The following is a 25,050-nucleotide window of genomic DNA, read 5'->3' as shown; positions in this document are numbered from 1 at the left end:
TTTGTTGTGTCAAACAATGGATGTTTACGAGTTTTCTTATGAAATGTTCAAGGCCAAATAATTTAGCACAAATACCTTTAGGCTCTGACTTAGAGAAATTTTCAGTGTGTCTGCTTCTCTGAGAGCTTCTGAGCCTTCTTTTTCTAGTTTCTCAAGCAAGTCCAATGTCAGACAGGCCATTAGAAAATGTCGGTGCGAAAGTGCCTCCTGTAGGCTGGCTTGCAACTTTTCACCTTCCTCTAACATCTGCTAACATCAGAAGGAAAAACATTTAAAAGTGGTTGTAGCATATGTCTGATATTAAGAAAACATACAGTACTCAGGCAAAATATTAATGTCCATTATTAATATTTAGGAACAGTAATAAAATCAGCGTGTTACTCAAATAAGAAGAAAAGAGACCTGCACAGAGGAAAGGGACACAGATGGTTTGCTGTAGTTCCATTTTTGCAGAGCATGAAGACAGTCCCTGAGACATGTTGCTGTGTTTGTGCAGCAGGTAACCTGATGCTCACTCAGCCTATTTTTTAGACTGTGGATATAATGAACAACAATTTATTGTAATCTCAGCACTTAACATGTTACCTGACTATAATATATGCGAAAGAAAACATATTTTTACAGGATGAAAAAAAAGATAAAGAAGTATTTGTTTTTCTAGTGCTATAATTATACATCTGTGTGCATCTATATACATGTGAATTTTGTTTTTAAAAAATGTCTTTCAAAACCAGCTGAAACATTTATATAAGGTTAATATCTAGGTTATAAATACAGGGGAACTCTGTGTGTCCATGCAGTTGAGCAAGAGCAGAATGACCCACTAAGGCATGTGGCTGGCAGGCAAGAATAATTGAAGAGTAAATTGAAAGGGGCAGATGATGCTAGCTTAGAATTCATTACAAAATATCTATTTAAACAGGGTTACAACTTAAGAAACCCTAGTTGGGAGTTTGGCAGTGTTTTGCTGGATGGTATCTTTTTTCCCCTACTTTTTATACCATGAGGTAAATTTCAAAAAATATATATATAAGAAATAAAATGTCATAACAATTTGGATTCAGAATGTTTCATGGTCTAACAAGCAGAGTCATAAAAGTCATCATTTTCACAGCAGGATACCTGGCATGCTGTTCCCATAACGAGTCAACCCCACTGATGATTTCTGCTGGCAGCTCATTGGTCGAAGATGCCAAGTTTACTTCCTGTTGCAGGTCATGAATTTTCACACCCGAATCCTCCAGGGACTTCTCACAATTCTAACATAAAGAGACAGCAACATCACAAAAGAGCATAGAGTTGATATTTCTGAATGGGAAATGCAATAAAGCCTATTCAAAAGGTGTCTTCCCAAGATAGAATGCAGAAATGCAAATTATTATTTTTTTCAGCCATTACTTTTCAAAACTTTCTTGCTACTATAACTTAAAAAATAGCTGAAAATTCCATCTATGGTAATTACCTGTAGGCTGTGCCAGTGCTGTTCAAGTTGAGCGATATTGTTTTGTGGTTCACTATAACTGAGTGCCTGGTCGAGAGAGCGGAGCTCCCACTGCAGGGCTGCAATTCCCTCCTTCAGCCCCTGGGTCCTTTTGGCCAACTGACTGTCCTGTTCATTTAGTTGCATCTCACAGACCCTCAGACGCTCCCTCACCTCCTGCTCTGAGACAGAACAGAGGTCATGGAGATGGCTAACCTCTAGGGTCAGGGCATCCTGACCCCCAGGAGTGCAGAGGTACAGCAAACTGTCTCTGGCAGAGTCCAGCTCCTTCATCTCTCTCTGCTCTCTGTCCACCGTCTGGAGCAAAGCCTGGCACCAGAAGGACAAGAGCCGGGATGTGAGAAAGTCCAGTAAAGTATTTTAAGACTTTAAGTTTAAAAGTTGTAAAAACTTCTGTAATAGTCAAACGATCAAACATTTCTACGTACTTCAATAACAGAGAAAGAATGAATATGGAATTTTTAAAAGACAAAAACCCAGTAAATTCTGCAGTCTTCATTTATTAGATTGTCTAATGGTGCAGTTTATTTGAGTACATTATCTTTATTGTAATAGAACATATTTAGTATTTTATATGTAAGTTACTAACCACAGATGCTTAAACACCCGTTTGAAAGCATGCCATTTTCTCACCTTAAGGGTGTTCACAGCACTGTGCAGACTCTGTCTGTCTGCAGGAGGAGGTCCCAGGCTTTTAACCTGCTCCCTCAGCCAGTCCTGGGCTGCTTCATGCTGCTCCACTAGCTGTGTGCACTGCCGCTCTGTCACAATGCCCTGCTCCAGGTTGGCTACTGCATCCTGAAGGCGACAGGTTTTTTTTTTGTGTTTGTGATTAATATTTTTTTGAATTTTTCAGAACAACACAGTCCACTGTACATGCAAATCACATCAGGCAGAGATTGCATCAGCACAACAGTAGAGGAGTGGGGAGAACAGAACAAACAAACAAAGAGAAAAGAAAAAAAGCGGGTGGGCGGGTGTCATGGGGGACAAAAATAACCAGCCAGCATTTATCTATGTGGGACTTAAGGTGTATCTCACTCCCAACGTCCATCCCACTCTAAGTTTTAGTTTGATCTTTTTTTTTATTTTGAAAAGGTAGGGATCCCCCTTCAGGTGGAAACTCTCCACTTTATTTAGTATCCTAGTTGATTATATCATAGAGTAACAGGTAAGTTGGAGCAGGCTCTCCACTGGGAAATAATGAGCTTATGCCTTGACGTTAATGCAGTCTGCATCCATTCGACAACATTAGTTGGAAGAAGTTTGAGGAGTGATGGAGCCCTTAGAATGAATAATCTTGGTGAAAAGGGAATATCCCGTCATATAACTAATTTGAAAAATTCATGAATCTCAGTTCAAAAATTTGGGGACTTAGGACAGATCCAAATATCATACAGGTCAATGTGTCCACCCCAGTCTGACATCACCAGCATTCGGGGGTCTGTATGATGTTCACCCTGCAAAAATCTATGTGCTTACCAGTAAATCTGATTCACCAGACTTACACTTATATCAGTAGATTGTGTCGATGCAAGTCATAAATATTTGGACAGCGAAGAGTAAAACAATAATGTAAGTAAGTAAAAAAACATTTACTTTTAAATAATTCACTTTTTTTTCTCAGAATGATGTGAAGACAGATTGCTGAACTCACAGTGAGCTCTTTCAGCAGAGCAGGGATAGACTCCTCCTTAGCTGTCCAGGTGGGGTCTGACCAGCTTTGGTCCTGTGTGACTTCAACCAGCTCTGCAGCCTTGAGAAAAACAGTGAAATACATTGAAGACACTTAAAGTTTGACTGGTGAATTTGATCAAATTTCCTCTTTGATTAATGTGTTGAGATTTTATATAGCCCTCTCCTAGTCGTACTGAATACTCAAAGTGAGTTATAGGCTTGTGTTTTTAATCATATTACTCAAGCTATAACAATCCCAGAAGTTATTAACTGACACAACTTTAGCTAAAATTTCATGTAAGGTAATTACCTGCGTGCGGACGTTTGTGAGGACGGGGGCTAAGGCTGTAATCTGATCAACCAGGGCTCGGGCCTGTTCCACAGCTTGCCTCCGCTCTCCCAGGCCTGGCCAGGGGAAGACACGTGGAAGATTGGATGTTTGCTTCTGAAGCTCAGCCAGACGGGCCGCAGCCTGGTCTCGCTGGTACTGACAGGATACCAAGCGTTCCACAACACTCTGCAACTTGCTAATGGGTGATAGATATTAGAAAGTCAAACTTAGAAATGAAATGTAATGCAGCAACTGAAGAAATAATTGCCTTTGCACTTGCCTAGAAATACCATGGACATAAATTCCAAACTGAGCACTGCAGATGGCCGCCCCTCCCTGAGCCTGGTTCTGCCAGATGTTTATTCCTGTTAAATGGGAGTTTTTCGTTCCCACTGTCGCCAGGTTCTTATTCACAGGCAGTCACGTGACTGTTGGGGTTTTCTGTCTGTTGTTGTAGTGTGTTTACGGTGCAATATAAAGTTCCTTGAGATTTTGGCACTATATAAATTGAATTGAATTGAATTTGGCTTTTTTGAGGATTTTGCAAGAAAATCTGAACAGAACCTTCTGAAAAACTGATTAATTACAAAGTTTGACCTAATCTATGGCCTGATAAACCTGAATTTATCACAAAGTATGTCAGCTTTATGTAGAGGTTTATTTCAGTCACATTGTAACCTTGCTCTGTAACCTTGCAGCCACAAAGGGTTGAACCTGAGCACTATGAAAAGATAGAAACCCTAGCCTCTACGTAGGAAACAGAAGAAATCTCCCTCCCCTGTAGCTCAACACAGCTTTTTCTACCTTTGTGTCTCCTCAGCAGCCTGCAGCACTGCCCTCCACTGCTCCTCTGTATCTCTGACTGTCTGCTGAACCTCCAGCTTCTTGTCCTTTTCCAGGTCTATGTGGTCACAGAGACTCTGCGCTCGCCTCATCAGCTCCAACAGTTGTGTCTCACCACTTGACTTTGACCTCAAGGTGACCTAAAGACATTTTTTTCAGTTAGTCATATATGTATATTATGTATAAAAACTCAATACCTTTCTCAATAATTTCAGCTTTGTATTGTGATTTTATAATATTGTAGCATAGAACACTTTCTATAGTTCGCTATTTTCCATGTTTCACCTGTGCTGCACTCAGTCTGTCCTGTAGCTGAGCCTTGCTGCCCTGAGTGCTCATCCCCATGGGATCAGCTTGTTTCTGCAGGCCTGTAATCCAAGCTTTAGTGCTTCCCGCATGAGCACAGAAAGCCCCTAGCTCCTTGGAGAGTGAGTACTGGACCTCAGCTTTTTGTAGAGTGTTCTCAGCGGTTTCCAGGACTGTCCTCCACTGCTCCTCTGAGTCTTTCACTGCTTGCAGAGCCTTTTGCCTCACGGTCTTAGGCAAGTCCTCTTGGTCAGACAGACTCTGGCTTAGTCTTTTTAGTTCTTCCAGCTTAGAGTCTCCCTCAGGCTTACAGCTCAGGATGGTCTGGAAATAAAAACAAGTCTTAGCTCAATTTCTCTTTTATTGACATGCAAAGTAGCCATATAAACAAGCAGTGAAGATAAAGCATGGCAGTGACTGAGAATGCAAAAAAACAAAACAAAACTCTTTTAGAAATAAGTTCTTGTTGGTTATAAATATTACCATCAATAAGACCAACAAGAACATTTTAAAGTGTTCAAATGAAGGATTTAGACTTAAGGGAATTTTACAAATCAAATACTTTAATCTAATCTTTAACCAAACAATATACATACATTTTATGTCAGCATCCTGTGTATCATATATGTCTTCACCAAACTTTTTATTGTCCAAACTCACCTGTGCAGTGCTTATGATCTGTTCTGGGTCTTTCTGACTGCTCAGAAAGACAAGGCTCTGCTGCTTCTCTTCCAACCACATTCTGGTCTTTTCTCTCGTGGCTTCAAAGTCTTGCAGCTGGCTGTCCAGAGCGCGTTGCCTTTCAGCCAGAACCATTACTTCTTTAGCATCTTTCTGGAGTCTGATCCACTGTTCCTCAGTGTCTCTTACTTTTTGTTGAATCTCTTGTTTTTTATGTTCATCATACTCGTGATCAAGGAAACTCTGGGCTTTTATCTTGAGATTTTCAAGCTTGAAGTTCATAATGGTCTAGGAACAAAAATCATCTTTAAAACTGGCTTCACATGACTGATAATGAAGCAACACTATACCATGCTTTTAGTTAGATACAAACCTACAATTATCCAACTATGCTTATTATATTATATTTATTGCAATAATGCTACAGGAACAAACTGTGCATCCAGCAGACACAGAGTGACTCTAAGCTCACCTGTACTACATGCAGTCTGTTCTCGACTTTGGTTCCACTGCCAAAAGAGTTCAGCTGTTGTTGGAGGTCTTTTAGCCAGCCATCAGTTTCCCGCTGACAGGTATTAAATTCTTGCAACTGTCAAAAAGGAAAATATGTGAAATACACTTGATTCATCAGAAATAGAGGGGACTTTGTTTTACTCCCACCTGTTTATGAATGAGTACACTGTGCAACAATGCCACACCACAAGATGGCTAAACATTTCTATTATAAATGTTGAATAATGAATAATGCTGAATAATCCTAGAGTACCTTTGCTTGACTCACAGTTCAAAATAGACCTTTATTTATCTTACTCTGGACCCAAGTCAATTCAGAGTCAGACAGAAGATGTTTTAATGCTGAGTTAGCAGCCATCTGACAATAAGTTCTCTCACCTCCAACCTTCTCCTCTCAGTCTCCTGGGCAATCTCAGCTTCTGCTGCGGCTTCAAGCTGTTTAGCATCCTGCAGAGCTGCCCCCCACAGCTCCTCCACATCTCTGACTCTCTGCTTGACCTGCTCTTTCCTGCCCTCATCAGCATCTTTGTGGTCACACAGACTCTGTCCTTGTCTCCTCAGGTTGTTCACCTTAGAGTCACCTTCAGGCCTCAAGGTCAAGAGGGCCTTAAGAAAAAAACAGAAAGAAAGAAAAAAGTATTCATGACAAAAGGTCACTATATCATCTAAATCAAATATACTGATCAGGTATAACATCATGAGCACTGAGAGGTGAAGTGAATAGGACTGATTATCTCGTTATTGTGAGATATATTATCAAGCAAGTGAACATTTTGTAATAAAAGTTGATGTGTTAGAAGCAGGAAAAATGGGCACATGTAAGGATTTGAGTGAGTTTCACAGGGACCAAAATGTGAAGGCTAGACAACTGGGTCAGAGCATCTCCAACATGGGCTGTTTTGGGTCTGCAATAGTTAGTATGTGTCATAGTGGTCAAATAAAGGAACAGTGGTGAACCATCGATGGAGTCATGGGCAGCCAAGTCTTACTGACCCCCTGTGAGCGACGGCTGACCCGTGTGCCCAGGTCCAACAGACAAGCTGTTGTAGCTCAAACTGCTGTAAAAGTTCATGATGATTCTGATAGGAAGGTGTCAGAATACACAATGCATTACAGTTTGTTGTGTATGGGGCTGCAGACCTGCAGACCAGTCATGGTGCCCATACTGACACCTGTCCACTGCCCAAGGCTACGTCCACACTAATGCGTTTTCGTTTGAAAACACATCGTTTTCTCTCCGTTTTGGCCTCTCGTCCACACTGAGATGGTGTTTTCCCCAAAGGAAAACTCAGCACTTTGAAAACGCTTTCAAAAACAAATACATGAAGACGGTGCGTTAGCGTCACAGTGTGGACAGCGAAAACGGAGACTTTCGATGACGCATTTTAGTGATGTGATGCAGTCATGTGACCGAAGATAGCAGAGGGCATTATACAGCAGTTGTTTTGTTTTCTCTCAATTTTGACAGCCGTATTAAAGATTAATATCACTTTGTACCTGCTTCAGATAACTTTTCTTCAAATTCTTTAATTCTCACTCGCTTTTGCAACTTTGTACTTTTGTGTTACTCGCACCAACAACTCCACCTCATTGTTAGTCCATTTAAAAAACTCGGTGCTTTTCCTCGACATTTTGCCGCACGTTTCAAAGAGCTGGAAAGTAAATAAACGGCAGACAGAAATGAGGCAGGACGAATCTTCTTGCGCTTCACGCATGCGCAGTACTGGAATGTAAGCGTTTTCGGACGTTTCTATGTGGATGCACAACTCTGTGAAAACGACTGAAAACGCTAGTGTGGATGCAGAGCGTTTTCAGACGAAAACGCAGTTTTCAAATCTATCCGGGCTAGTGTGGACGTAGCCCAAAGCACCAACAAAAGGCACGTGAGCATGTGAACTGGATCATGGAACAATGGAAAAAGGTGTCCTGGTCTTGATGACTCACATTCTCTATAACATCACATGGATGTCTAAGTGCGTGTGCATTGCTTACCTGGGGGAACCAGGATGCACTGTGGGAATAAGGTAAGATTGCCAAAACAGTGTGATTGGGAAATCTTCTGCTGGAAAACCTTGGTTTCTGCCATCCATGTGGATGTTACTTTACCATGTACCACCTAGCTGAATACTGTGGCAGACCATTTACAATCTGTCATCAAAACAGTATCCCCTGATGGCTGCGGCCTCTTTCAGCAGGATAATGCATCTTGCCACAAAGCAAAAATGGTTAGGAATGGTTTGAGGAGCACAACATGTTGGAGGTGACTTGGCCTCCAAACTCCCCAGATCACAACATCTTACAGGACTTGAAGGATCTGTTGCTAATATCTTGGTGCCATATTGGTGCTTGGGCGATCGTGGCTCAAAGAATTGGAAGTTCGTCTTGTAACCAACTCAGTCGGGGCTCGAACCGACTGTCCGAGCCGGTTCGAGCCCCGGTTCGAGCCCCGGCTCGAGCCCCGGCTCGGACAGTCTCGGTCGTTGTGTCCTTGGGCAAGACACTTCACCTACCGCTTACTGGTGAGGGGCCGATGGCGTGATATGGCAGCCTTGCTTCTGTCAGTCTGCCCCCAGGGCCCCGAAAAGCGCTATATAAATGCAATCCATTATTATTTACCACAGCACACCTACAGGAGTCTTTTGAACTCCATGCCTCAATGAGTCAGGGCTGTCTTGGCAACAAAAGGGGGACCAATGATCATAATACTATGCCTGATCAATGATTGATTCACTCTTTTGAAACTCGGTAAAACAACAATTGTCAGAACTGGCTTACTTGACGTTTATGATGTATCCTGTTGGAATCATTTGTTATTGTTCAGAACAGAATGGTGACTTTAGTTTTCACTGTAATTTCAAGACATGATCAATCTAGATGTCTTGTTGAAGTCACTGATAAAAATTGAAAAACAGTGCTACTTCTGTACCCTACTTATGTAGTTATATTGAAACAAACCTGTGCTGTGTGGCATCTCTCTTCAGCTCTTGTGTGACTGCCCACAGCCTGTAGCTTCTGTTGCTTCTCTTTGATCCACATCTCTGTGTTTTTACTCTGGACGTCAAAGTCATCAGAAAGACTCCTGACTTCTGCTTGATTGGCAGCCTGTTGAACTGTTGTCCACTGCTGCTCTGTGACTGTTACTAGCTGCTGAACCTCTAGTTTCCTACTGTCTTCCAAGAGCTTGCTCAGATTCTCACCCCGTCTCTTCAGGTCAAGCAACTGGGACTCTCCCTCAGGTTTGGAAGTCATGACAGCCTGAAGGCAACGACACAATCAAATAAATCAAAGTAAGAATTCCTGTTACAAACTGCAATTAAAAACTGCAGTAGAGATCTACAGTATGAGCATATATCAGTTTTATAAATTTTACAAATTTCATCAGTTTCTATAATATATTTTGAAGTTAGGTCCCAACTTGTAAACTCACCTGTACTATCTCGGACCTTTCTTCAAAGTGCATATGACTACTGAGGGACAGCAGTTTCTGCTTCTGCTCTTTGATCCAGGATTGGATTGTTTCACTTTGGGTTTTGAAAGCATCAAAATCTCTTTTAGTGGCCTCTTCAGTCTCTGCCTGTTTGAGAGCCTCTTCAGCACCCTGCAAGGCTTTCCTCCACTCCTGTTCTGTGTGTTTGACTGCATCATGAAGCTTTAGTTTCCTGCTCTCATCCAAACTCTGGTTGTCACATAGACTCTGGCACAGTTGCTTAAGCTCTTGGAGCTTTGACTCTCCATTAGGCTTGGAGCTCAGAAAAGCCTTAAGAGAAGAGATACCCTGTTAGGTAACCACTTTGTTTTGATCCTTGAAAGACAAGCCCGTACAAGTGATTCTATAAACTACAACCCACCCTTACCAAACTCATCTACATGTCAATTTACACTCACTTGTGCTGCCTGAAGCTTTTCTTCAACTTGCACATGGCCACAGATAGACTTGAGGTTCTGGTCCTGGTCTCTGATCCAGGACTGGACACTTTCATTGTGGATTTGGAAAGCTTCAACGTCTTTTTCTAAAATGGCTTGCATCTCTGCCTTTCTGAGAGCCTCCTGAGCAGCCTGCAGGGCTGTTGTCCACTGTTTCTCTGTGTCTCTAACTAGCAGCTGGACACTTTGTTTCCTGGACTCGTCCAGGCCTTCCTTCTCACACAGGCTTTCGCTTTGTCGTCTCAAGCTGCTCACTTTAAAGTCTCCCTCAGGTTTGCAGCTAAGGATGGCCTGGTGACAAAATCATAAAACGTGTCCGACATTTTTAACTCCAGACAGAATATCATTATTTTAATACTTTAAGAGATGAGCTAACAATACACCAAAATATTCCCAGAAGAAAGCTTTATTAGATTAGACACCACTTTCACTAACTTGTGCTTTGGACTTCATCTCCTCCATGTTGGTGTCTCTGTCTGGAGTGGTGAGAGGCTGTGATAGTTCACTGATCCAAGTCCTGGTGCTCTCTGCCTGAGTATTAAACACATTGTATTCTCCATCCAACACACTCTGGGCCTCAGCCTGATTCAGCATCCTGCCCTCCAGGTTTCTGTAGCGCTGTATCAAGTTATCAGCGTCCTTCAGGAGGCTCTCAGATCTGACACCTTGTCTGCGTATTGATGCCAGCAGCTCACTGAGGGTCTCGGCTCTTCCACTGTTGCATGGACAGACAAAGACAAGTAAGACGGCATACAAAAGAAATAGAAGGGATAACATCCTCACGCAGCATATTATGCATCCAAATTTTTCTGTAATAGACAGGTTTAGGTCTATGTTGTGCTTAATTCTATTCTATTCTGACTCTTTCCGTTAACATGAAACAACTATAAAAATTAGAGAGATGTGCATATCTTGGAAGTCAGCAAACTTTACTGCTCGTGCGATGGAATATTTCTGGTTCTGGTTTTATGAATGTTGAGGATCACCTCTCATCCTGAAGGTCTTTCAGAAGTTGTTTGACTTTCTCAGACACCACAGACTGTTTTTCTTTGTTCTGAAGCCACTGACGAAGGCTGTCATGCTGCTTCTGCAGACTATATTTTAAAAAAGAAAAAAAAACCTTAAAACAAACACATTCTGTTTGTGGAAATGCTCAAAAAATGTTTTATGTGTTGTTTAACAGTATAGCTATTATATTAGCAGAAGCAGGAATGACCTGTCCAAGTCGCTGAGCAGTGACTCCATTTGTTTCTGCCGGTTTTGGCAGTGGGTTCTGAACGTAACCACTTCCTCTTGCTGCTCCTGCATCCACCCAGTAAACTCAGAGAGCTGCTGAGGTGGAACCTGCTCCCTGCCTCTCTCCAGCTGATCTTTCAGCTGGTCAAGACGTCTCTCTGCATCCTTGGACTTTAAGAAACTCTGATGAAAGAAAACATGAACATCCATCTGTCATATAAGCATCTATAGCATCTATCTAACTTTAAAATTATCCATCAACTTACAGCCAGTCTTTGCAAAAACGTCTCCACATCTGTTCTACTCTCAGGGTTCTCGAAGCACTCATTGACGGCTAGCTGCAAGTCCTGGAACCATTCTTCGAATGACTGCTTCTCATCTGGGAACATTTTTTTTTAATTACTCATACACACAATTGAATTAAGGAATACTGAGACCAAAACATGTCCCTGCCTTCTAATATCTGAGTCAAATATAAAGAGAAACAAAGACAATATCCTGCTTGTTGATCAGACACGTGGAGATCCCGGTCTGAGTGATGTTAGTGTCCAGTGGTTGCCAGAAAAAGTTACGCTGACAGTATCAGGCCTGTTATCCTGTTAATCTTTCCTTAATAGCCAAAAGTCTTTTATTTAATCTGCTTTAATTTTTGAACCATTTTTAAAAGCACGTTTCATTTTCATTTGTTGTACTTATGTTGTGCCTATATGTGATTGATGCTTGTCTTCTCTCTGTATTTCCTAATTCAATGCTTTTTGCCAGACCTCTGATAAGCAACTGATTAAAAGCACATTTTCAATACTAACCTCCGATAACCTTGAGCAGGCCTTTGTCCCTCTCCTCTCTCTTCAGCTGGATCATGTCTTTGGTGCGCGAGATTGCCTCTGTTAGCCTGCTGCAGTCAACAGAGAGTGCCTCAAGCACCTGAGGGCTGGCCACACTGGAAACCAATCCCACCTCCTTCAACACGGCCTCAGCCTGCTCTTCCTGAGACTCCAGGTCGTTGCACAGATCCTGCAGCGTGAGACACAAAACATTATAAGTGGTGATCATTCAGGAGAACTCACTAGTATAGGAGCACCATGCTGTCCATCTCTGTCAACAGCTGCATACCTGTATCTGGGCTTCCACATTTGGACCTGAAGCATTAGTCTCATTGATACGACTCTGGATGTTCTCTACCGCTGTCTGACAATCCTCTACCTTCTCGGCTAGATGCTTCTTCACAGCGATTAGCTCCTCAAAGACATCTGTGCAGTCGGTAAACAGTTCCTTCACCTGCTCCAGTCTCTTTCTCAGCTGGGTTTCCATTACCTACACGGAACAGAGGAATGATGAGAAGAGAAGCACGGTACAGGGGAAATAATAATTCTTTAAAAAAGTTTACGCATGAATAACTACATAAAATGAAATGGTGTTGTAAAAGTCTCTGTTTCATCTCACCTGTAGCTCCAGTGGAGCTTCCTGACTTTGCAGCATCTCCTGGATCTCAATAGACTTCTTGTGAAAATGAGTGATGTTCTCCTCATTGGCCTGGATTTCATCCTGAACACAACAAAATACACAAATGTACAGACAAAAAAAAAAATCACAAAAAGTGAAACTGGAATTATTTCAAATTAACAGATACTTAAAATCGATTAGAAAAATGATTGAAGAACAGTTAAAAATATCAGGTTTTACTTCAGTACCTTCATGGTGAGTACTTGTTGCTCATTGTAGAAAGCATGGCTCTCTGCAAACAGGGCGAGTTTGGCCCCGGCCCAGCTGTCCACCTCTCCTCCCAGCATCAGCTGCTTCTCCCACAGCTCCAGGCCCACTCGTAGGTTATCCATGTAGGCATCTGTCTTCTCTGTCACCTGCAGGGGCACCAAAAGATCACTAAAATTTAGTTAAGGCGAGCAATATAGAAATATATAAATAGAAATATTCCAACCACGATCCAACTACGACTTTAGTTTCTCTGTTCAACTTTGAGTTGTACTTCTAATATTTGTCACAGACAGAGCTGTTCTGGAGACACGAAACACTGGATCAATGTCAGACTGACACCCAGTGAAAATGCTGCCATTTACTGAGGATGTTAAAAAATCCAACAAGCTTGTGAAGGTATAATTTTTAACTCAGATACTAAGATGTCAGTGTCAGTGAGTCTGATCAGTCTCCTTCCCAGCACGCTTAATGTACAGTTTTAGTAGAACGCCTCTGTTTGTTTACAAGAACAACATCTGTAAGTGTCAGTGCATAGATGCATACGTCCAGCCAGCTGTCCATCAGCGTGTCAGCCTCTGCTTCAAATGGAGATTCACTGCAGTCTGGAAACTTCTTCAGTTCAGTCTGCAGCTGTTTGCAAACACTTCTCATCTCTTCCATCGGCCCCGCAAGACCAGCCAGCTCCTCCTTAATATCACAGACCTGAACAAATGTACACGTGTTAACATACAGCACTTGTAAGTGCGCACCGAGCACACCAATCTGATATTTAGAAAGTGTCTGCCATCTGCTGGTTCATTCCTTTTAGTGCATACAGTAACAAATGCCCTTAAGCTGTTTTAGGAAACCAATACAAGAGTCAGAATATATTGAAAGACAATGCAAATACATCTACCTTTGCCATACTCCTCTGTAGGTTGTCTTTCCCCATGTAGGATGCCTTATCGCTGATTGCCTGCTCTGCTTTCTGGATGGTGCTGCTCAGGAGACTCCGGCAGGTCTGGAACTTCTTCAGAAGCTCCAGCAGTGTGCTGTACTGCTTCCTTCTGCAAGAGTGAGAAAATACCAAGGAAGATTTGAGCATTCGGATTGCAGTGTATAGAGAAACATAATAAAAGTTTACTTGAACTTAAATGCATTCATTTATAGCAGTTGAGGACAGCATATAAGTCAGTGTTGCTCATTAATGGCTTAAAGAATAAATAAATAAATAAAATTTTATTTATATAGCACCTTTCTAGACAGAGTCTTAATTTAAGGTTCTTGTGCCGACGTTACCTGTCAGAAAAAGCCTGCTGAGTCTCCTTCCACTGAGCTTCCAGCTCCTGAAGAAGATTTTCTCCTCCTCCCTGCTTCTCTTGGACTTCACGGAGGCTCTGAAGCTCACAGTTCTGAGCCTGCAGCTGGCCTTCTAAATCCAAGAGGGCACGAAGCCTGGAAAGTGCAACAAATTCAGATTTTAATTCTGCAAATATATTGCAAAATCTAAACGGTACATTCTGGGACTACATGTAGTTTCCCATTTTCACATATCAAAACTGCTTCAGGATAGCAGAAGCACTATCGCACTAAAGGGACAAACCTGTGCTGCAACGCAGGCATGGTGGGCTCTTTGAGGCCTTGCGCTTCAATCGTATCCTGCAGCTTCTTCATCTCCCCCAGCATCGTCCTCTTCCTCAGGCCCAGGGTTTTGCTTTGGGTCTCCTTCTGAAGGACCTTCTGCTGGCTGACCAGCCCACTGTCACTCTCGTCCAGCCTTCTCACCAGGACATTCACCATATCGAGGCAGGAGGCTGGGATACCATCCCTTGTGACTGTGAGCCGAGCTCCCTGCAAGAGTAGATCCAGCTGAGGTGCCTTCTCTTTCAAACTGTCTATGCTCTGCCTTATCAGAGTCAACTTGGAGCGGCATTCCTGCAGCACCACAGCGTCACTACAGGGTGGACCTGGGATACTTGAGATATCCTCATCCACAGTGCGCAGCGACATAAGAAATCGGTCGAGGGCACGGGCAGCTGCTTCGCTCTTCCGGACTTGCTGCCGGAGTTGATCCAAGCTGGTTTTGTGAGCCTCAAACTCACGGGACAGAGGGAAGCGTTCTCTGGGATCCAAGTCGCTGGATTCAGGGTCCAGACGGGACAACTGGTCCAGTTCACTCTGTATGTTGTCATCCAGTTCCTTTAGCAAAAAACACACAAGGTGTAGTGTGAGGTGAGATGCCTATAGAAGTGAGATCTTACATTACATCTTTTTTTTCTTTTTCTTTTTAAAAAAAACCATTCTTATATCTCTAAGAATTTGCATTTATTGGATTTATCTTATAAAGGCCAGCATCACTGATGTCTAATATCTATCTGTACTGTGGTGTTTAGGAGTTGATGATACAGGGGACTAGGAAATCCAACACATAATAAATATTAAACACCAAATTGTACGATTTATGCTAAATCAGTAGCTTGTTTATGTGTACAAGATGCATTCAGCTTGTTTTCAATCATCCAGTTATTGACCAGTATGTTTTTTCCAGCCATGTGAAATTTTAAAATGTGCTGATCTCTACAAAGACTTCTTTGACTATATGAATCCAGGCTTCATATAGGTGTTAACACATGTGCTTAGACAATATTTGTGTGTCAGACTGACAAAATTAAACAAAACAAAATTGTGTATGGCTAACAGCAGACCTTTATATCTTTCAGAATGTTAGTGTTGGCCAGTGTGAAGCCAGTGATGTCTTTGGGCTGTCTCAGATAACGGTCCAGGCGGTCGGTGAAGTCCACCATGTGATTCTCAGTGGAGTCAATCTGCCTGAGTGCAGAGCCCAGTGAGCTGCCTCTCCTCTGAAGGTTGGACTGCTGAGTGCGCCACTGCTCCTGCAGCTCTGCTTTCTCCTGCTCCAGAGAAGTGTTTCCACTCAGCTGGGAACACTGAGAGCACTGGTTTGCATACTCAGACCAAAGACACTCAGTCTCTTGTCTCAAGAACTAGGAAGAAAGGAATTTAACTCAAGTTTACTGGCCGGTTGTGGGGATTGAGTCATTTTGCTCAAAGGTTCTTATAGCATGTCATTTATATTTCAGTCCAGTTTGTTTCTGATAGAGTGGTATTTATAACATCATTGTACCTGTATTTCCTGGAGCCGTGTATGCAGGCCTTTCAGAGAGACTGAGTCAGAGGGGACGTCCTTGATGCTCTGTTCATTTTTAGCTAGTTGGGCTTGCAGAGCCCTCTTAGCATTCTCATATCTGGAGAGTTAAACCAAAAATAACTAAATTTAAGGATTAAATATAAAACCATCCAACCTGTTTTTTGATTTGTACGTTGCCTTTGATTATAAAACACAAGACAGCTAAATTTCACCTTTCTAAAGCTTCCTTTTTGGTTACTTCCTCCTCCAAAGACATCTGCTTTTCAGTCTCCCTTCTCTCCACAGCAACTGTCTTCACTGTCACCTGGGTCACCTGGAAAAAAGCAACAGGATGTTAACGATTATTTCAGACACATCTGCACACGCCCAGTATCGGCTTCAGGATTTAAATTCAAAGACTGGTCTGTATTTCTTCTTGCTTAAAATGTGTTAAAGGAGCTGTGACTGTTTAAATCTATAGAGAGAATCTTTTTAATAAGAATTTTTAATAATAGTGAATCATACCTCAGCTAAGGCCTGAGGTTTGTCACTTGGTTTGGTAGGCTCCTTCTGTGTGTTGGAATCCTCAGTGAAGGCAACAGGAATCCTACAGAATTGAAATTGATTTAAACTTCATACTATATTTTGAATAAATGTAAATGTAACTTAATACAATATCTGCAACATAAATCATGCACAACCAAACGTTTTACTCAGTATTAAGAATTAAATAAGGAATAAAAACGGTTGTTTTGAAGATTGCATGCCAAGTCCTTGCTGTTTTGAAACCTCTATGGAAAGCCTCACCTAGATTCAGGGAGTGGTGTGTCTTGATCTCCACTGAACTGATGCTGGATGGCAGCCAGCCTCTTTTCACACTCCCTCAGCTGCGTCTGAGCCAAGCGGTGAGCATCCTCCGGGCTTAGGGTGTCACACAACTCTTTCAGTGCCTGCAGGTGCTGTTCTGCTTCAGCAAAGTCTGCTGAGAAGCAAGCCTGTTGAATGATTTTAATGTGAAAACAGTAAGCACAAAGGCATTGCAGAGCTGCTTTGACTTCAGGCGATCCATTGAGCCAAATCTTCTTTTTTTGTTAAGCTTTTTATTTATTTTCTTGTGTTTTTATTATATTTATACAACTATAAATTAGTTATATGTGTGACCTGATTATTAGCATCCTATATCATAAAAGAAGGTTTGGCAGATACATTGCACCACTTGAGCAAGACCCCAGATGGCAGCCGGCAACAGATGGGCTGCACAAATTCATAAAAGAATGCTGTTTTAAGCTTACAGAGAAGATGTGATTTCATCTTCATTAGCACATATTTTCATTTAATTCATTGTTTTAAGGTCCTGATAATGATGGTGTTGTTTGTCGTTTTCAGCTTAAGATAATAAAAAGTGTCTGAAACTGTAAACATACCCAAACAAAACTAGCTAAAACAGCACTCTCTTAGAAACCAGCTGGAATAAAGTATTGCTATTACCCTTCCCACTGAAAGCTTCCTTGAAGGCATACAAAGAAGATGGAAAAGACAAAGTTAGACAAGCAGAGCAGAGAAAACTGGCTGAATACCCATCCTTTGAAGCACCCCTGCCAAGAGTTCAGCTTTGGTCATTTAGCTACCTGAGCTTGGTTTTCTAAGCTGGTGCTTAAGTGCATCTCACACCGAAGGACTGCTGCATTAAAGTCTTTCCTTGTTACTTCAAACTGTAATTGTTCCAAAAAGCCTGAGATCTCAGCTCTGAGGGCCTGGGAGATAATATATACAATGAATATATATATATATATATGAAAAAGGAAACATGATAGAATATAGTATTGACTAAAAGGTTAATAATGTTGAATTGTTTACATCTGTGTCAGTTTGCTAACATTCCTTTAAAAACAGGCTTCAAAGGCATAAAATAATAAGCCCCCGCATCCTCAGGACCTTCTATCGCTGTGCCATTGAGAGCATCCTCACTGGATGCATCACCACCTGGTATGGCAACAGCACCGCCTACAACTGCAAAGCTCTCCAGCGAGTAGTGCGGTGCTCTGAACGGATAATTGGAGGTGAGCTTCCCTCCCTCCAAGACATCTACAGGAAGCGGTGCCTGAGGAAAGCAGGGAGGATCATCAAGGACTCCAGTCACCCCAGCCATAAACTGTTCAGACTACTTTCATCAGGAAGGAGGTTCTGCAGCATCCGGTCCCGTACCAGCAGACTGAGAGACAGCTTTTTCCATCAGGCCATCAGACTGCTGAACACGTCATAGACACCTCAGCTTCACTACTGGAACTTCAACATTATGCACTCCACACTGTATATAAATGCCACTTGTTTTGCACATATTCAACTCTGTATATTTTATATATTTTATTATTATTATTATTATTATTATTATTATTTTATTTTATTTTTTTACTATTTAATTTGTAAAAATGTGTATACACACACACACACACACACACACACACACACACACACACACACACACACACAAACACACACACACACACACACACACACACACACACACACACGTAGGAAAATATTTAGTATACACATCCAGAAATGCATACACTATTATATATTGTACATATATTTATTAGTTTCAGGTTGGCCATTCTTGTATTTTGCTCGTTTGTGTTGTTGTGTTTGCACATCTCTGTTGCTTGTGGGGCTCGCACACAAGAATTTCACTCGCATGTGCTGTGCCAGTGTGCCTGCACATGTGATGTGACAATAAAAAGTGATTTGATTTGATTTAATTGCCAGTTTTAGTTTGTGGTTTAAATATGCATATGCAATTAACTGAGAGATGTCTTTAAAAAAACTAGTGAACATTTGACTATTCATAAAAATCAAAATCCCCACCTCCCACTGTGTCCTGACAGATTGGGTGAAGAACTCCATATCTCTGAGCTGTGAGGGGGTACAAAAGGCCTCCATGCCATTAGCTGCTCGCAAGAACTCCTCCAGCAACTCTGGATCAAGTGTCCTCAGAGTTTTCTGTGTTTAAACACAAAATAGTTACATTATGATTCCTCTACAGAAACTGTATTTCATGTTGTTGGATGTTTTTTTAAGGCAAAGTAACTACTTTCTATTTAAGACATCAAACAATGTGGCTATAAATGTAGGGTAGGTAAACAGACTTGTAAATTCGCAAAAATTGTCAAATAAAACTTATCAATCATGAATATTCACTAAATATGAAATGTGCAGAAGTCATTGCCAATGGTTAAACTTACCTCCTTTACTGAAGCTTGCTCAGCTGATACACGCCTGTCTTTGAAGATGTTGATAGCTTCCAGGATGTGCGCCTGCAGGCAGTGTTTGGCCTCCTCAAAGCCATTTCTAGCTAAAGCCTGTGCCTTAGTGTAGGCCTCTGTGTAGGCCTGGGGAGGTGCTTGAGCCAGAGCAGGAGGTTTGATATTAAGATCTGGTGACTCAGCCTGGGTTTGAAGCAACACATCGATCTCAGAGACGAGAATAGTCTGGGAGTGTTGAATTTTCTGTTTCAAAGGAGACTGGGTTTCAGTCTTTGGTGGGTCAAGTGGTTGAGTCTGAGGTCTTGCCTGTGTGGGAGATTGAGTCTTGGACTGTGGCACTGTTTGGGCCGTGGGAGGCAATGACACCGGAAACTGAGGATGGTGCTGTGGGGATAACTGTGCCTGAGATTTGGGTTGGAACACTGGTTGGACTTTGGGTTGGACTGGTGACTGAACTTTGGGCTGAGTTGGTGATTGAACTGTAGGTTGTAATTGAGGTTGGGCTTGCATCTTGGGTTGAGGGGGTGATTCAACATTAACTTTAGTTAGTGACTGAGCCTGTGGTGGCAATTGAGATTCGGGTTTGGGCTGTGGCAGTGATCCAGGTATGTGTTTAATTGGTGACTGAACTATTAGTTGAGGTGTCATTTCAACATCCTGTTTTGGCTGTAGAGGTCTGGGCTGTAGAGGTGAGTTACCTTTTAATTGAGTTTGTGACTGAATCGTTGGTTGTAGCTGAAGTTGGGGCTGATGCTTGGGCTGAGAAGTTGATTGCTGGGATTGAATATTAGATTGAGTCCCCTGAGTCCTGGCAAAGGGCTTTTCTTGAACTAATGGCTGTGCCTGGACGTGTGTTTGGGACTGGGCCTGCAAAGTTTGTTGCTGGGGCTGTGAAGGAAGCTGAGGATAGGCTGGATGTGATGGTTGTGACTGGAGAGATATCTGTGTTTGAATCTGAGATGGAGAGTGATGTTGAGCTTGGGGTTGATGCTGGACCTGTACATACTGCTGAGACTGAGGCTGCTGATAAGACTGAGATGGCACTTGCAGTGGTGCTTGAACCCAAGTCTGTTGCTGAACTTGGCCTTGTTGTGGCTGAACTAAGTTAGAAGCTCTCATCTGGGTGTGTTGATGCATGGAACTATGGGGCCCAATTTGCTGCTGTGTTTGAGTCCAGGGTTGGGGTTGAGCTTGAGGATGCATTTGCGGTTGAGTATATGATGGCCCCATATGAGAAACCCTATGGTGGGCAATCTGAGGCGTTTGCTGGGCCCACTGTGATAGAGTCTGAACTGTAGGATAAGCCTGAGAATGTGTTGCTTGGCCCATTTGCTGAGGATATGGTTGCGGGATAGGGTGACTCTGCTGGGGAAATGCTTGATTTTGTGTTTCTTGTTTATCTGTCCACTGCTGAGATGTGGACTGAGCTTGGGCATAACCCTGGGAGTATAACTGAGGTTGCACTGTAGCCTGTGGATGCTGGATAGACTGGGTGACTGAGGATATGACTTGAGTATAAGCTTGAAAGTGCCCCTGTGAAATATGGCCTTGTTGCTGGACCAGTGCCTGTGCATGTGTTGGATACTGAGTCATAGGATCAGTCAAAGAATGACTCTGAAGGTGGAGTATAGGTTGGGCTTGGGTTGGATGTTGAGTCAATGGTTGGGCCTGACTTAGCCTGGCCATTGGCTGAACATTAGTTGGAACATGGGCATGAGCATGGGCATGTGGGTAGGGCATTGACTTGGGATGGGTCTCAGACTGATCAGCATAGATTTGAACTTGGGTCTTAGGCTGAGGGTGTGTTTGAGGTTGGCCCTTGGGCTGAGGGTGAATTTCATGATCATTCATTGATTTTGCATGGGTTTGGTCCATGTTTGTTGACTGAGTATACATTGGAGGCTGAGCCTGGGTTGGTGGCTTGGGGGAAGGGGGCCGGACAGGGGCCCATGATTGTGGATGACTACGAAGCTGAATGTGAGATGGTACAGGAAGCTGAATTGGGCCTTGCAGTGGAGCCTGAACACTGGAAGGCTGTCTGATCTGAGCCCATATTGGGACTTGAGCTACAGATTCGTCATGGGGTAGTACCTGTGGCTGCTTAGATGGCTGAGGACCAGCTGGTTGAACCAGAGCCTGATCCTGTAGCTGGAGCTGTTGTTGGGTCTGTGGCTTGGTTGATGACTGTTTCTTCACAGAGTCATGGGACTGAGGAACACATGGTTGCTGTGTATCTGTAGTAATGTGGGACTGAACCATAGTATTGGTTTGTGATTGATTTGGGGCCTTTCTTTGTGGTTGAGGTTGACTCAAAGTTACAGCATGTGATTTGTTTTTGGTATTTGATTCTTGTTGTGCTTGTTTTACAGTTTCTTGTGGTTGTTGTTTTTGCTGTTGTTTTTGCTGATGCTGCTCTTTTTGCTGTTGTTGATGTAGCAGTTTGTCTTGTTGCTGATGCTCTAGATTTTCAGTTTGCTGTGTTTGCTTCTGTTCCACTTTTTGTTGTTGTTGTGGCTGCTTAGTCAGTTTTGCATGGGCCTCATACTGTAGCCTGGTGGTTGCTACATTTTGGGAAATTACCTGAACTGATCCGACTGCTTGTGTCTGTCTAGTTTGAACTAGATCTTGAGTCAAATCCTGCTCTTGACTTGGAGTTTTCTGCTCTGGAAAAGCTGGTTTCTGAAGCCATGGCCGGTTCTTCATGCCTTGAGCTTTTCTGCTTTGGAGCTCTTGGGAACTTAGAACCTTTTTCTTTACAGCTGGTTCCTGAAGTGGAGTCTGGTCTTTGGATTCTGGTCTTTGTTTAACTTGTTGTTCAGCTTGTATATTAATTACCACATGCTGTTGAACTTGTTGCTGTTGTACCTGTTGTTGCTCCTGCTTGGGCTGACTTGGTTGTGGTTGCACTGGGAACAACTCCTGCTGCTGAACTTCTTGTAGAAGATACTCCTCCTTTATTTCTTCCTGTTCTTTCTGTCCCAGTTTAATTTCCACCTGTCTTCTAAGTCCCTCTTGGAGTAGGTCTTGCTGTGGCCCTTGATCTGGAGTCTCTGTTGTCTTTTGTGCAGTGGCTATTGGCCAGCCTTGAAACTGACTTTCTGGTGGCGACTTTCTTCTGGTCTGCTTCACAGCTTCTGCGTAGGTGTATGGCATTGGAGGAGAAGTCATCTTTTCTTCTTTGTAATCTTGTACCACTATCTTTGGCACAAAGGTTTTTGTATGCTTGGTGTCTAACTGTTTCAAATGTTGAAGCACTGCTTTATCTTGAATAAAGACTTTTGAAGGAGGTCCTGCTGGAGGACTTCTGCTTCTGTCTCGTCTGGCACCCAGGCTGCTTAGCATACCAACTGCTTCCTAAAAGTGACATCATGCATCTTAGAAATAAAGTACTTTCAATTATACTGTTTTGTCTGGTCAGAACATGTCTAACAAGGTTACTTCACAAAAAAACCCCAACTGGCCTGTGACTGAGCAACAGCAGCTCGCACTCGATCCTGCATAGCAGAGGCATGGAGGTAGTGGATGGGAGAGCTCTTCTGATTTGTTGATACGATCACCTGCAGGTCTTGCTCCTCTGTGACTACCTGACCTTCGAGCTGTAGACCACGGGAAATAGTGACCTGGAAAATAAAAATGTTAGTTTTAAATAATCATAAATGTTTCTTTATGAAAGGATTTAAAAGCCAACACTGCTATGCAGTGATTCATCTCACCCTGGCTTGTGAGGTCTGGACCTGTTTTTGTTGCCGATCGGTGGCCCTTAGCAGGTGGTAGAGCTCCCTGGCTTCAGTCTCCCAATGTAGAAGTTCAGCCAATCGACTGTCCAGCCCAGACACACTGTGTTGCAGCTCTACACAAACCTTTTCTGCTTCAGATAATGTCTGCATAACCTGGTGACAATTAAAGAAAAGATAGCAAAGGACAGACAGACTTACTTTGATTTTTTTTTAAAAAGAACAGATATAATCATTTTAATCTTCATGACCACAATCATAATAGTTCTTTTAAAAGAAGAGAAATCGTTCATACTTCTGGTACTGCAAGCTTCAGTTTCTGTAACTGATCTGCTGGGCATTCTGGGGCAGAAGCCAAAGCATCCAGATCCATGTCTTTAATCTTCCTCATTATAAACTGAAGAGCAGAAATTGAGCAATAATTTAGAAAGATTTAATTTGGTCATTTAAATCAAAAATAATCATTAGAGCTGAAAAAGTGCAATGACTTGCTAGTGATGCCGTTGGTCCTACCTGTAATCTTTTCCTGTAGGTGCGTAAAGGACCCGCCATAACGTCCAGAGGCTCTTTGAGAATCAGTGTGCCCTCTCTGATCAAAGCTCTGATTTCCTCTGGGTTTACATGGGTAACTTCAATTGGCTCACCAATGTTTTCCTGGAAAAAACACAAATAAACATGTTAAATAACAAAGATAATTTATTAATAATTCAATGATGTAAACATTAGCAGCAGAATTTCATAAAATTCTTGTTTACTGTATGTTAATCTACTGTGTAATTATGAAATTAACATAAGTGAAAAGAGATGGAAACTTCAAACTGTGTTGTGTCCATACAGTAAACAAGAACTTTATGAAATTGACAACACTTGTTCAACGTGCAACTCCAGATATAAGAATGACATTGCACTGTACTCAAAGACTATAATTCCAGCTACTTGCATACAATAGGTAAAGGTGGAGCACTGTTTTTAAACTTTGAGTCACTCCCTAGGAATCATTGTTTCAATAGAACAATCGCATTTAAATTCCAAACGCATGAGACATTAGGCTGCCACAATCACTGCTGCCTCTAGTCGCATAATGCCAAATAAAAAGAAGAAACTAGGCCAACGCTTTAGAAGAACAAAGCTATACCCTCAGATAAAAACACCCTCTGTAAAAAATAAAAGCACAGATAAAAAGTTGATTTTAGAGTGCCATATGGTGGGTACTTTATCAAAAAAAATAATTTTAAGTAAATTCATGTCAGGAAAATATTCTGATTAATTCTCTAACAAAAAAATAGCTTGTGTGATTGAGTGTTCAAACATTTCCAAATTCTTTGTCATTAAGGTGTTTTAGAATCTAAGCACACAAATCAGGTTTTCCTTGATCTTTGACTCACCAAAGTGTTTTTCTTGACAAACTCAGCCCACTGCATGTTGACTTTTCGAAGCTCCTCTGCCAGGCTCCTGCAGGTCTGAGGATCTGTTGACTCAATCAGGAAGTTCCCCACTTCATTCAGGTGGGCCTGATGAGATCCCCACTCAGCCATGGATGCGAAGGTCAGCTTAATAGAAATTTTTGTAAATAAAATGGCAAATACTAAAATATATCATCTATAAGGATAATGTAGACATTATTTTATTTAGATGTTATTATTGCAGACTTTTTACTTGACTTGTTATTCCAAGTCATAACAGACTGATCCCCTATTACAAAGCAAGTTATACTAGCTTGTTTATGACATATTTATTATCATAGAGCAATACAGTTATAATACTTTAATGAGTTAATCATACCTCAGGTCTGTGGCTGTGTGTTGCAGAGCACTGTTCAAGCCAAGCCTGCAGGGAACTAAGGGAGTCGCTGTACGAGTCCCAGGCAGACAGAACCCGTCCCATTGTGCTTTTCACTGTGGTCACGTCCTCTAAAACAACAGCAGTGTCCTCCTCCAGCTGCTTCACCTGCTGACTGACATGCTGATAATCTGAAGCTATGGAGCAAAGAAATAATATGAACTAAAATAATACACTTTTACTCTAATGGGGAATCAAAAACATTAATATAAATGAAGAAATACAAAATATCTGTTACAGAGTATCACAGTACTTACCAAGGGCAGATTTGCTTGAATATTTCTCGGAAATCTGCTTCAGCTTACGAATAGCTGTTTCCAACATGGAAGGCAGCTCTTGTGTGTATACGAGTTCCTGAGTTT

General features: G+C 42.1%; 1 protein-coding gene across 3 annotated transcripts in view; it reads right to left on the bottom strand.

Annotated features, from left to right (window-relative positions):
• The window catches only part of LOC146685524 (uncharacterized), an 88,749-nt gene that overhangs the window by 34,493 nt on the left and 29,206 nt on the right, over positions 1-25,050 (bottom strand). For 2 of the 3 annotated variants that reach the window (XM_085441497.1, XM_085441498.1), the window contains exons 1-34: positions 19,095-22,500; positions 18,718-18,852; positions 16,660-16,847; positions 16,378-16,459; positions 16,086-16,186; positions 15,850-15,970; positions 15,410-15,709; positions 14,308-14,903; positions 14,004-14,159; positions 13,621-13,771; positions 13,269-13,427; positions 12,704-12,871; positions 12,456-12,557; positions 12,126-12,326; positions 11,819-12,026; positions 11,279-11,391; positions 10,993-11,195; positions 10,763-10,870; positions 10,212-10,491; positions 9,738-10,067; positions 9,280-9,609; positions 8,808-9,107; positions 6,231-6,458; positions 5,812-5,928; positions 5,319-5,627; positions 4,638-4,982; positions 4,314-4,492; positions 3,489-3,705; positions 3,159-3,257; positions 2,135-2,299; positions 1,463-1,810; positions 1,123-1,259; positions 403-532; positions 76-246 (exon numbers count right to left, since the gene is read on the bottom strand). In XM_085441497.1, coding sequence (XP_085297623.1) covers positions 76-246; positions 403-532; positions 1,123-1,259; positions 1,463-1,810; positions 2,135-2,299; positions 3,159-3,257; positions 3,489-3,705; positions 4,314-4,492; positions 4,638-4,982; positions 5,319-5,627; positions 5,812-5,928; positions 6,231-6,458; positions 8,808-9,107; positions 9,280-9,609; positions 9,738-10,067; positions 10,212-10,491; positions 10,763-10,870; positions 10,993-11,195; positions 11,279-11,391; positions 11,819-12,026; positions 12,126-12,326; positions 12,456-12,557; positions 12,704-12,871; positions 13,269-13,427; positions 13,621-13,771; positions 14,004-14,159; positions 14,308-14,903; positions 15,410-15,709; positions 15,850-15,970; positions 16,086-16,186; positions 16,378-16,459; positions 16,660-16,847; positions 18,718-18,852; positions 19,095-22,457 — 10,140 coding nt within the window. In that variant the 5' untranslated portion in view covers positions 22,458-22,500. Of the gene's footprint in view, positions 1-75; positions 247-402; positions 533-1,122; positions 1,260-1,462; positions 1,811-2,134; positions 2,300-3,158; positions 3,258-3,488; positions 3,706-4,313; positions 4,493-4,637; positions 4,983-5,318; positions 5,628-5,811; positions 5,929-6,230; positions 6,459-8,807; positions 9,108-9,279; positions 9,610-9,737; positions 10,068-10,211; positions 10,492-10,762; positions 10,871-10,992; positions 11,196-11,278; positions 11,392-11,818; positions 12,027-12,125; positions 12,327-12,455; positions 12,558-12,703; positions 12,872-13,268; positions 13,428-13,620; positions 13,772-14,003; positions 14,160-14,307; positions 14,904-15,409; positions 15,710-15,849; positions 15,971-16,085; positions 16,187-16,377; positions 16,460-16,659; positions 16,848-18,717; positions 18,853-19,094; positions 22,501-22,576; positions 22,736-22,828; positions 23,006-23,144; positions 23,247-23,362; positions 23,504-24,234; positions 24,400-24,631; positions 24,826-24,945; positions 25,043-25,050 lie in introns of those variants that run through there. The other variant, XM_085441499.1, reaches the window with a different exon arrangement.

Source organism: Copadichromis virginalis, linkage group LG19 (assembly GCF_057382275.1).
Source record: "Copadichromis virginalis isolate Kocher_CV1m ecotype Utaka linkage group LG19, C_Virginalis_male_GT1.1, whole genome shotgun sequence".
NCBI classification, from domain to species: Eukaryota; Metazoa; Chordata; class Actinopteri; order Cichliformes; family Cichlidae; genus Copadichromis; species Copadichromis virginalis.
The sequence above is the reverse complement of the archived record's forward strand: the minus strand, read 5'-3'. Positions and strand labels throughout refer to the sequence as shown.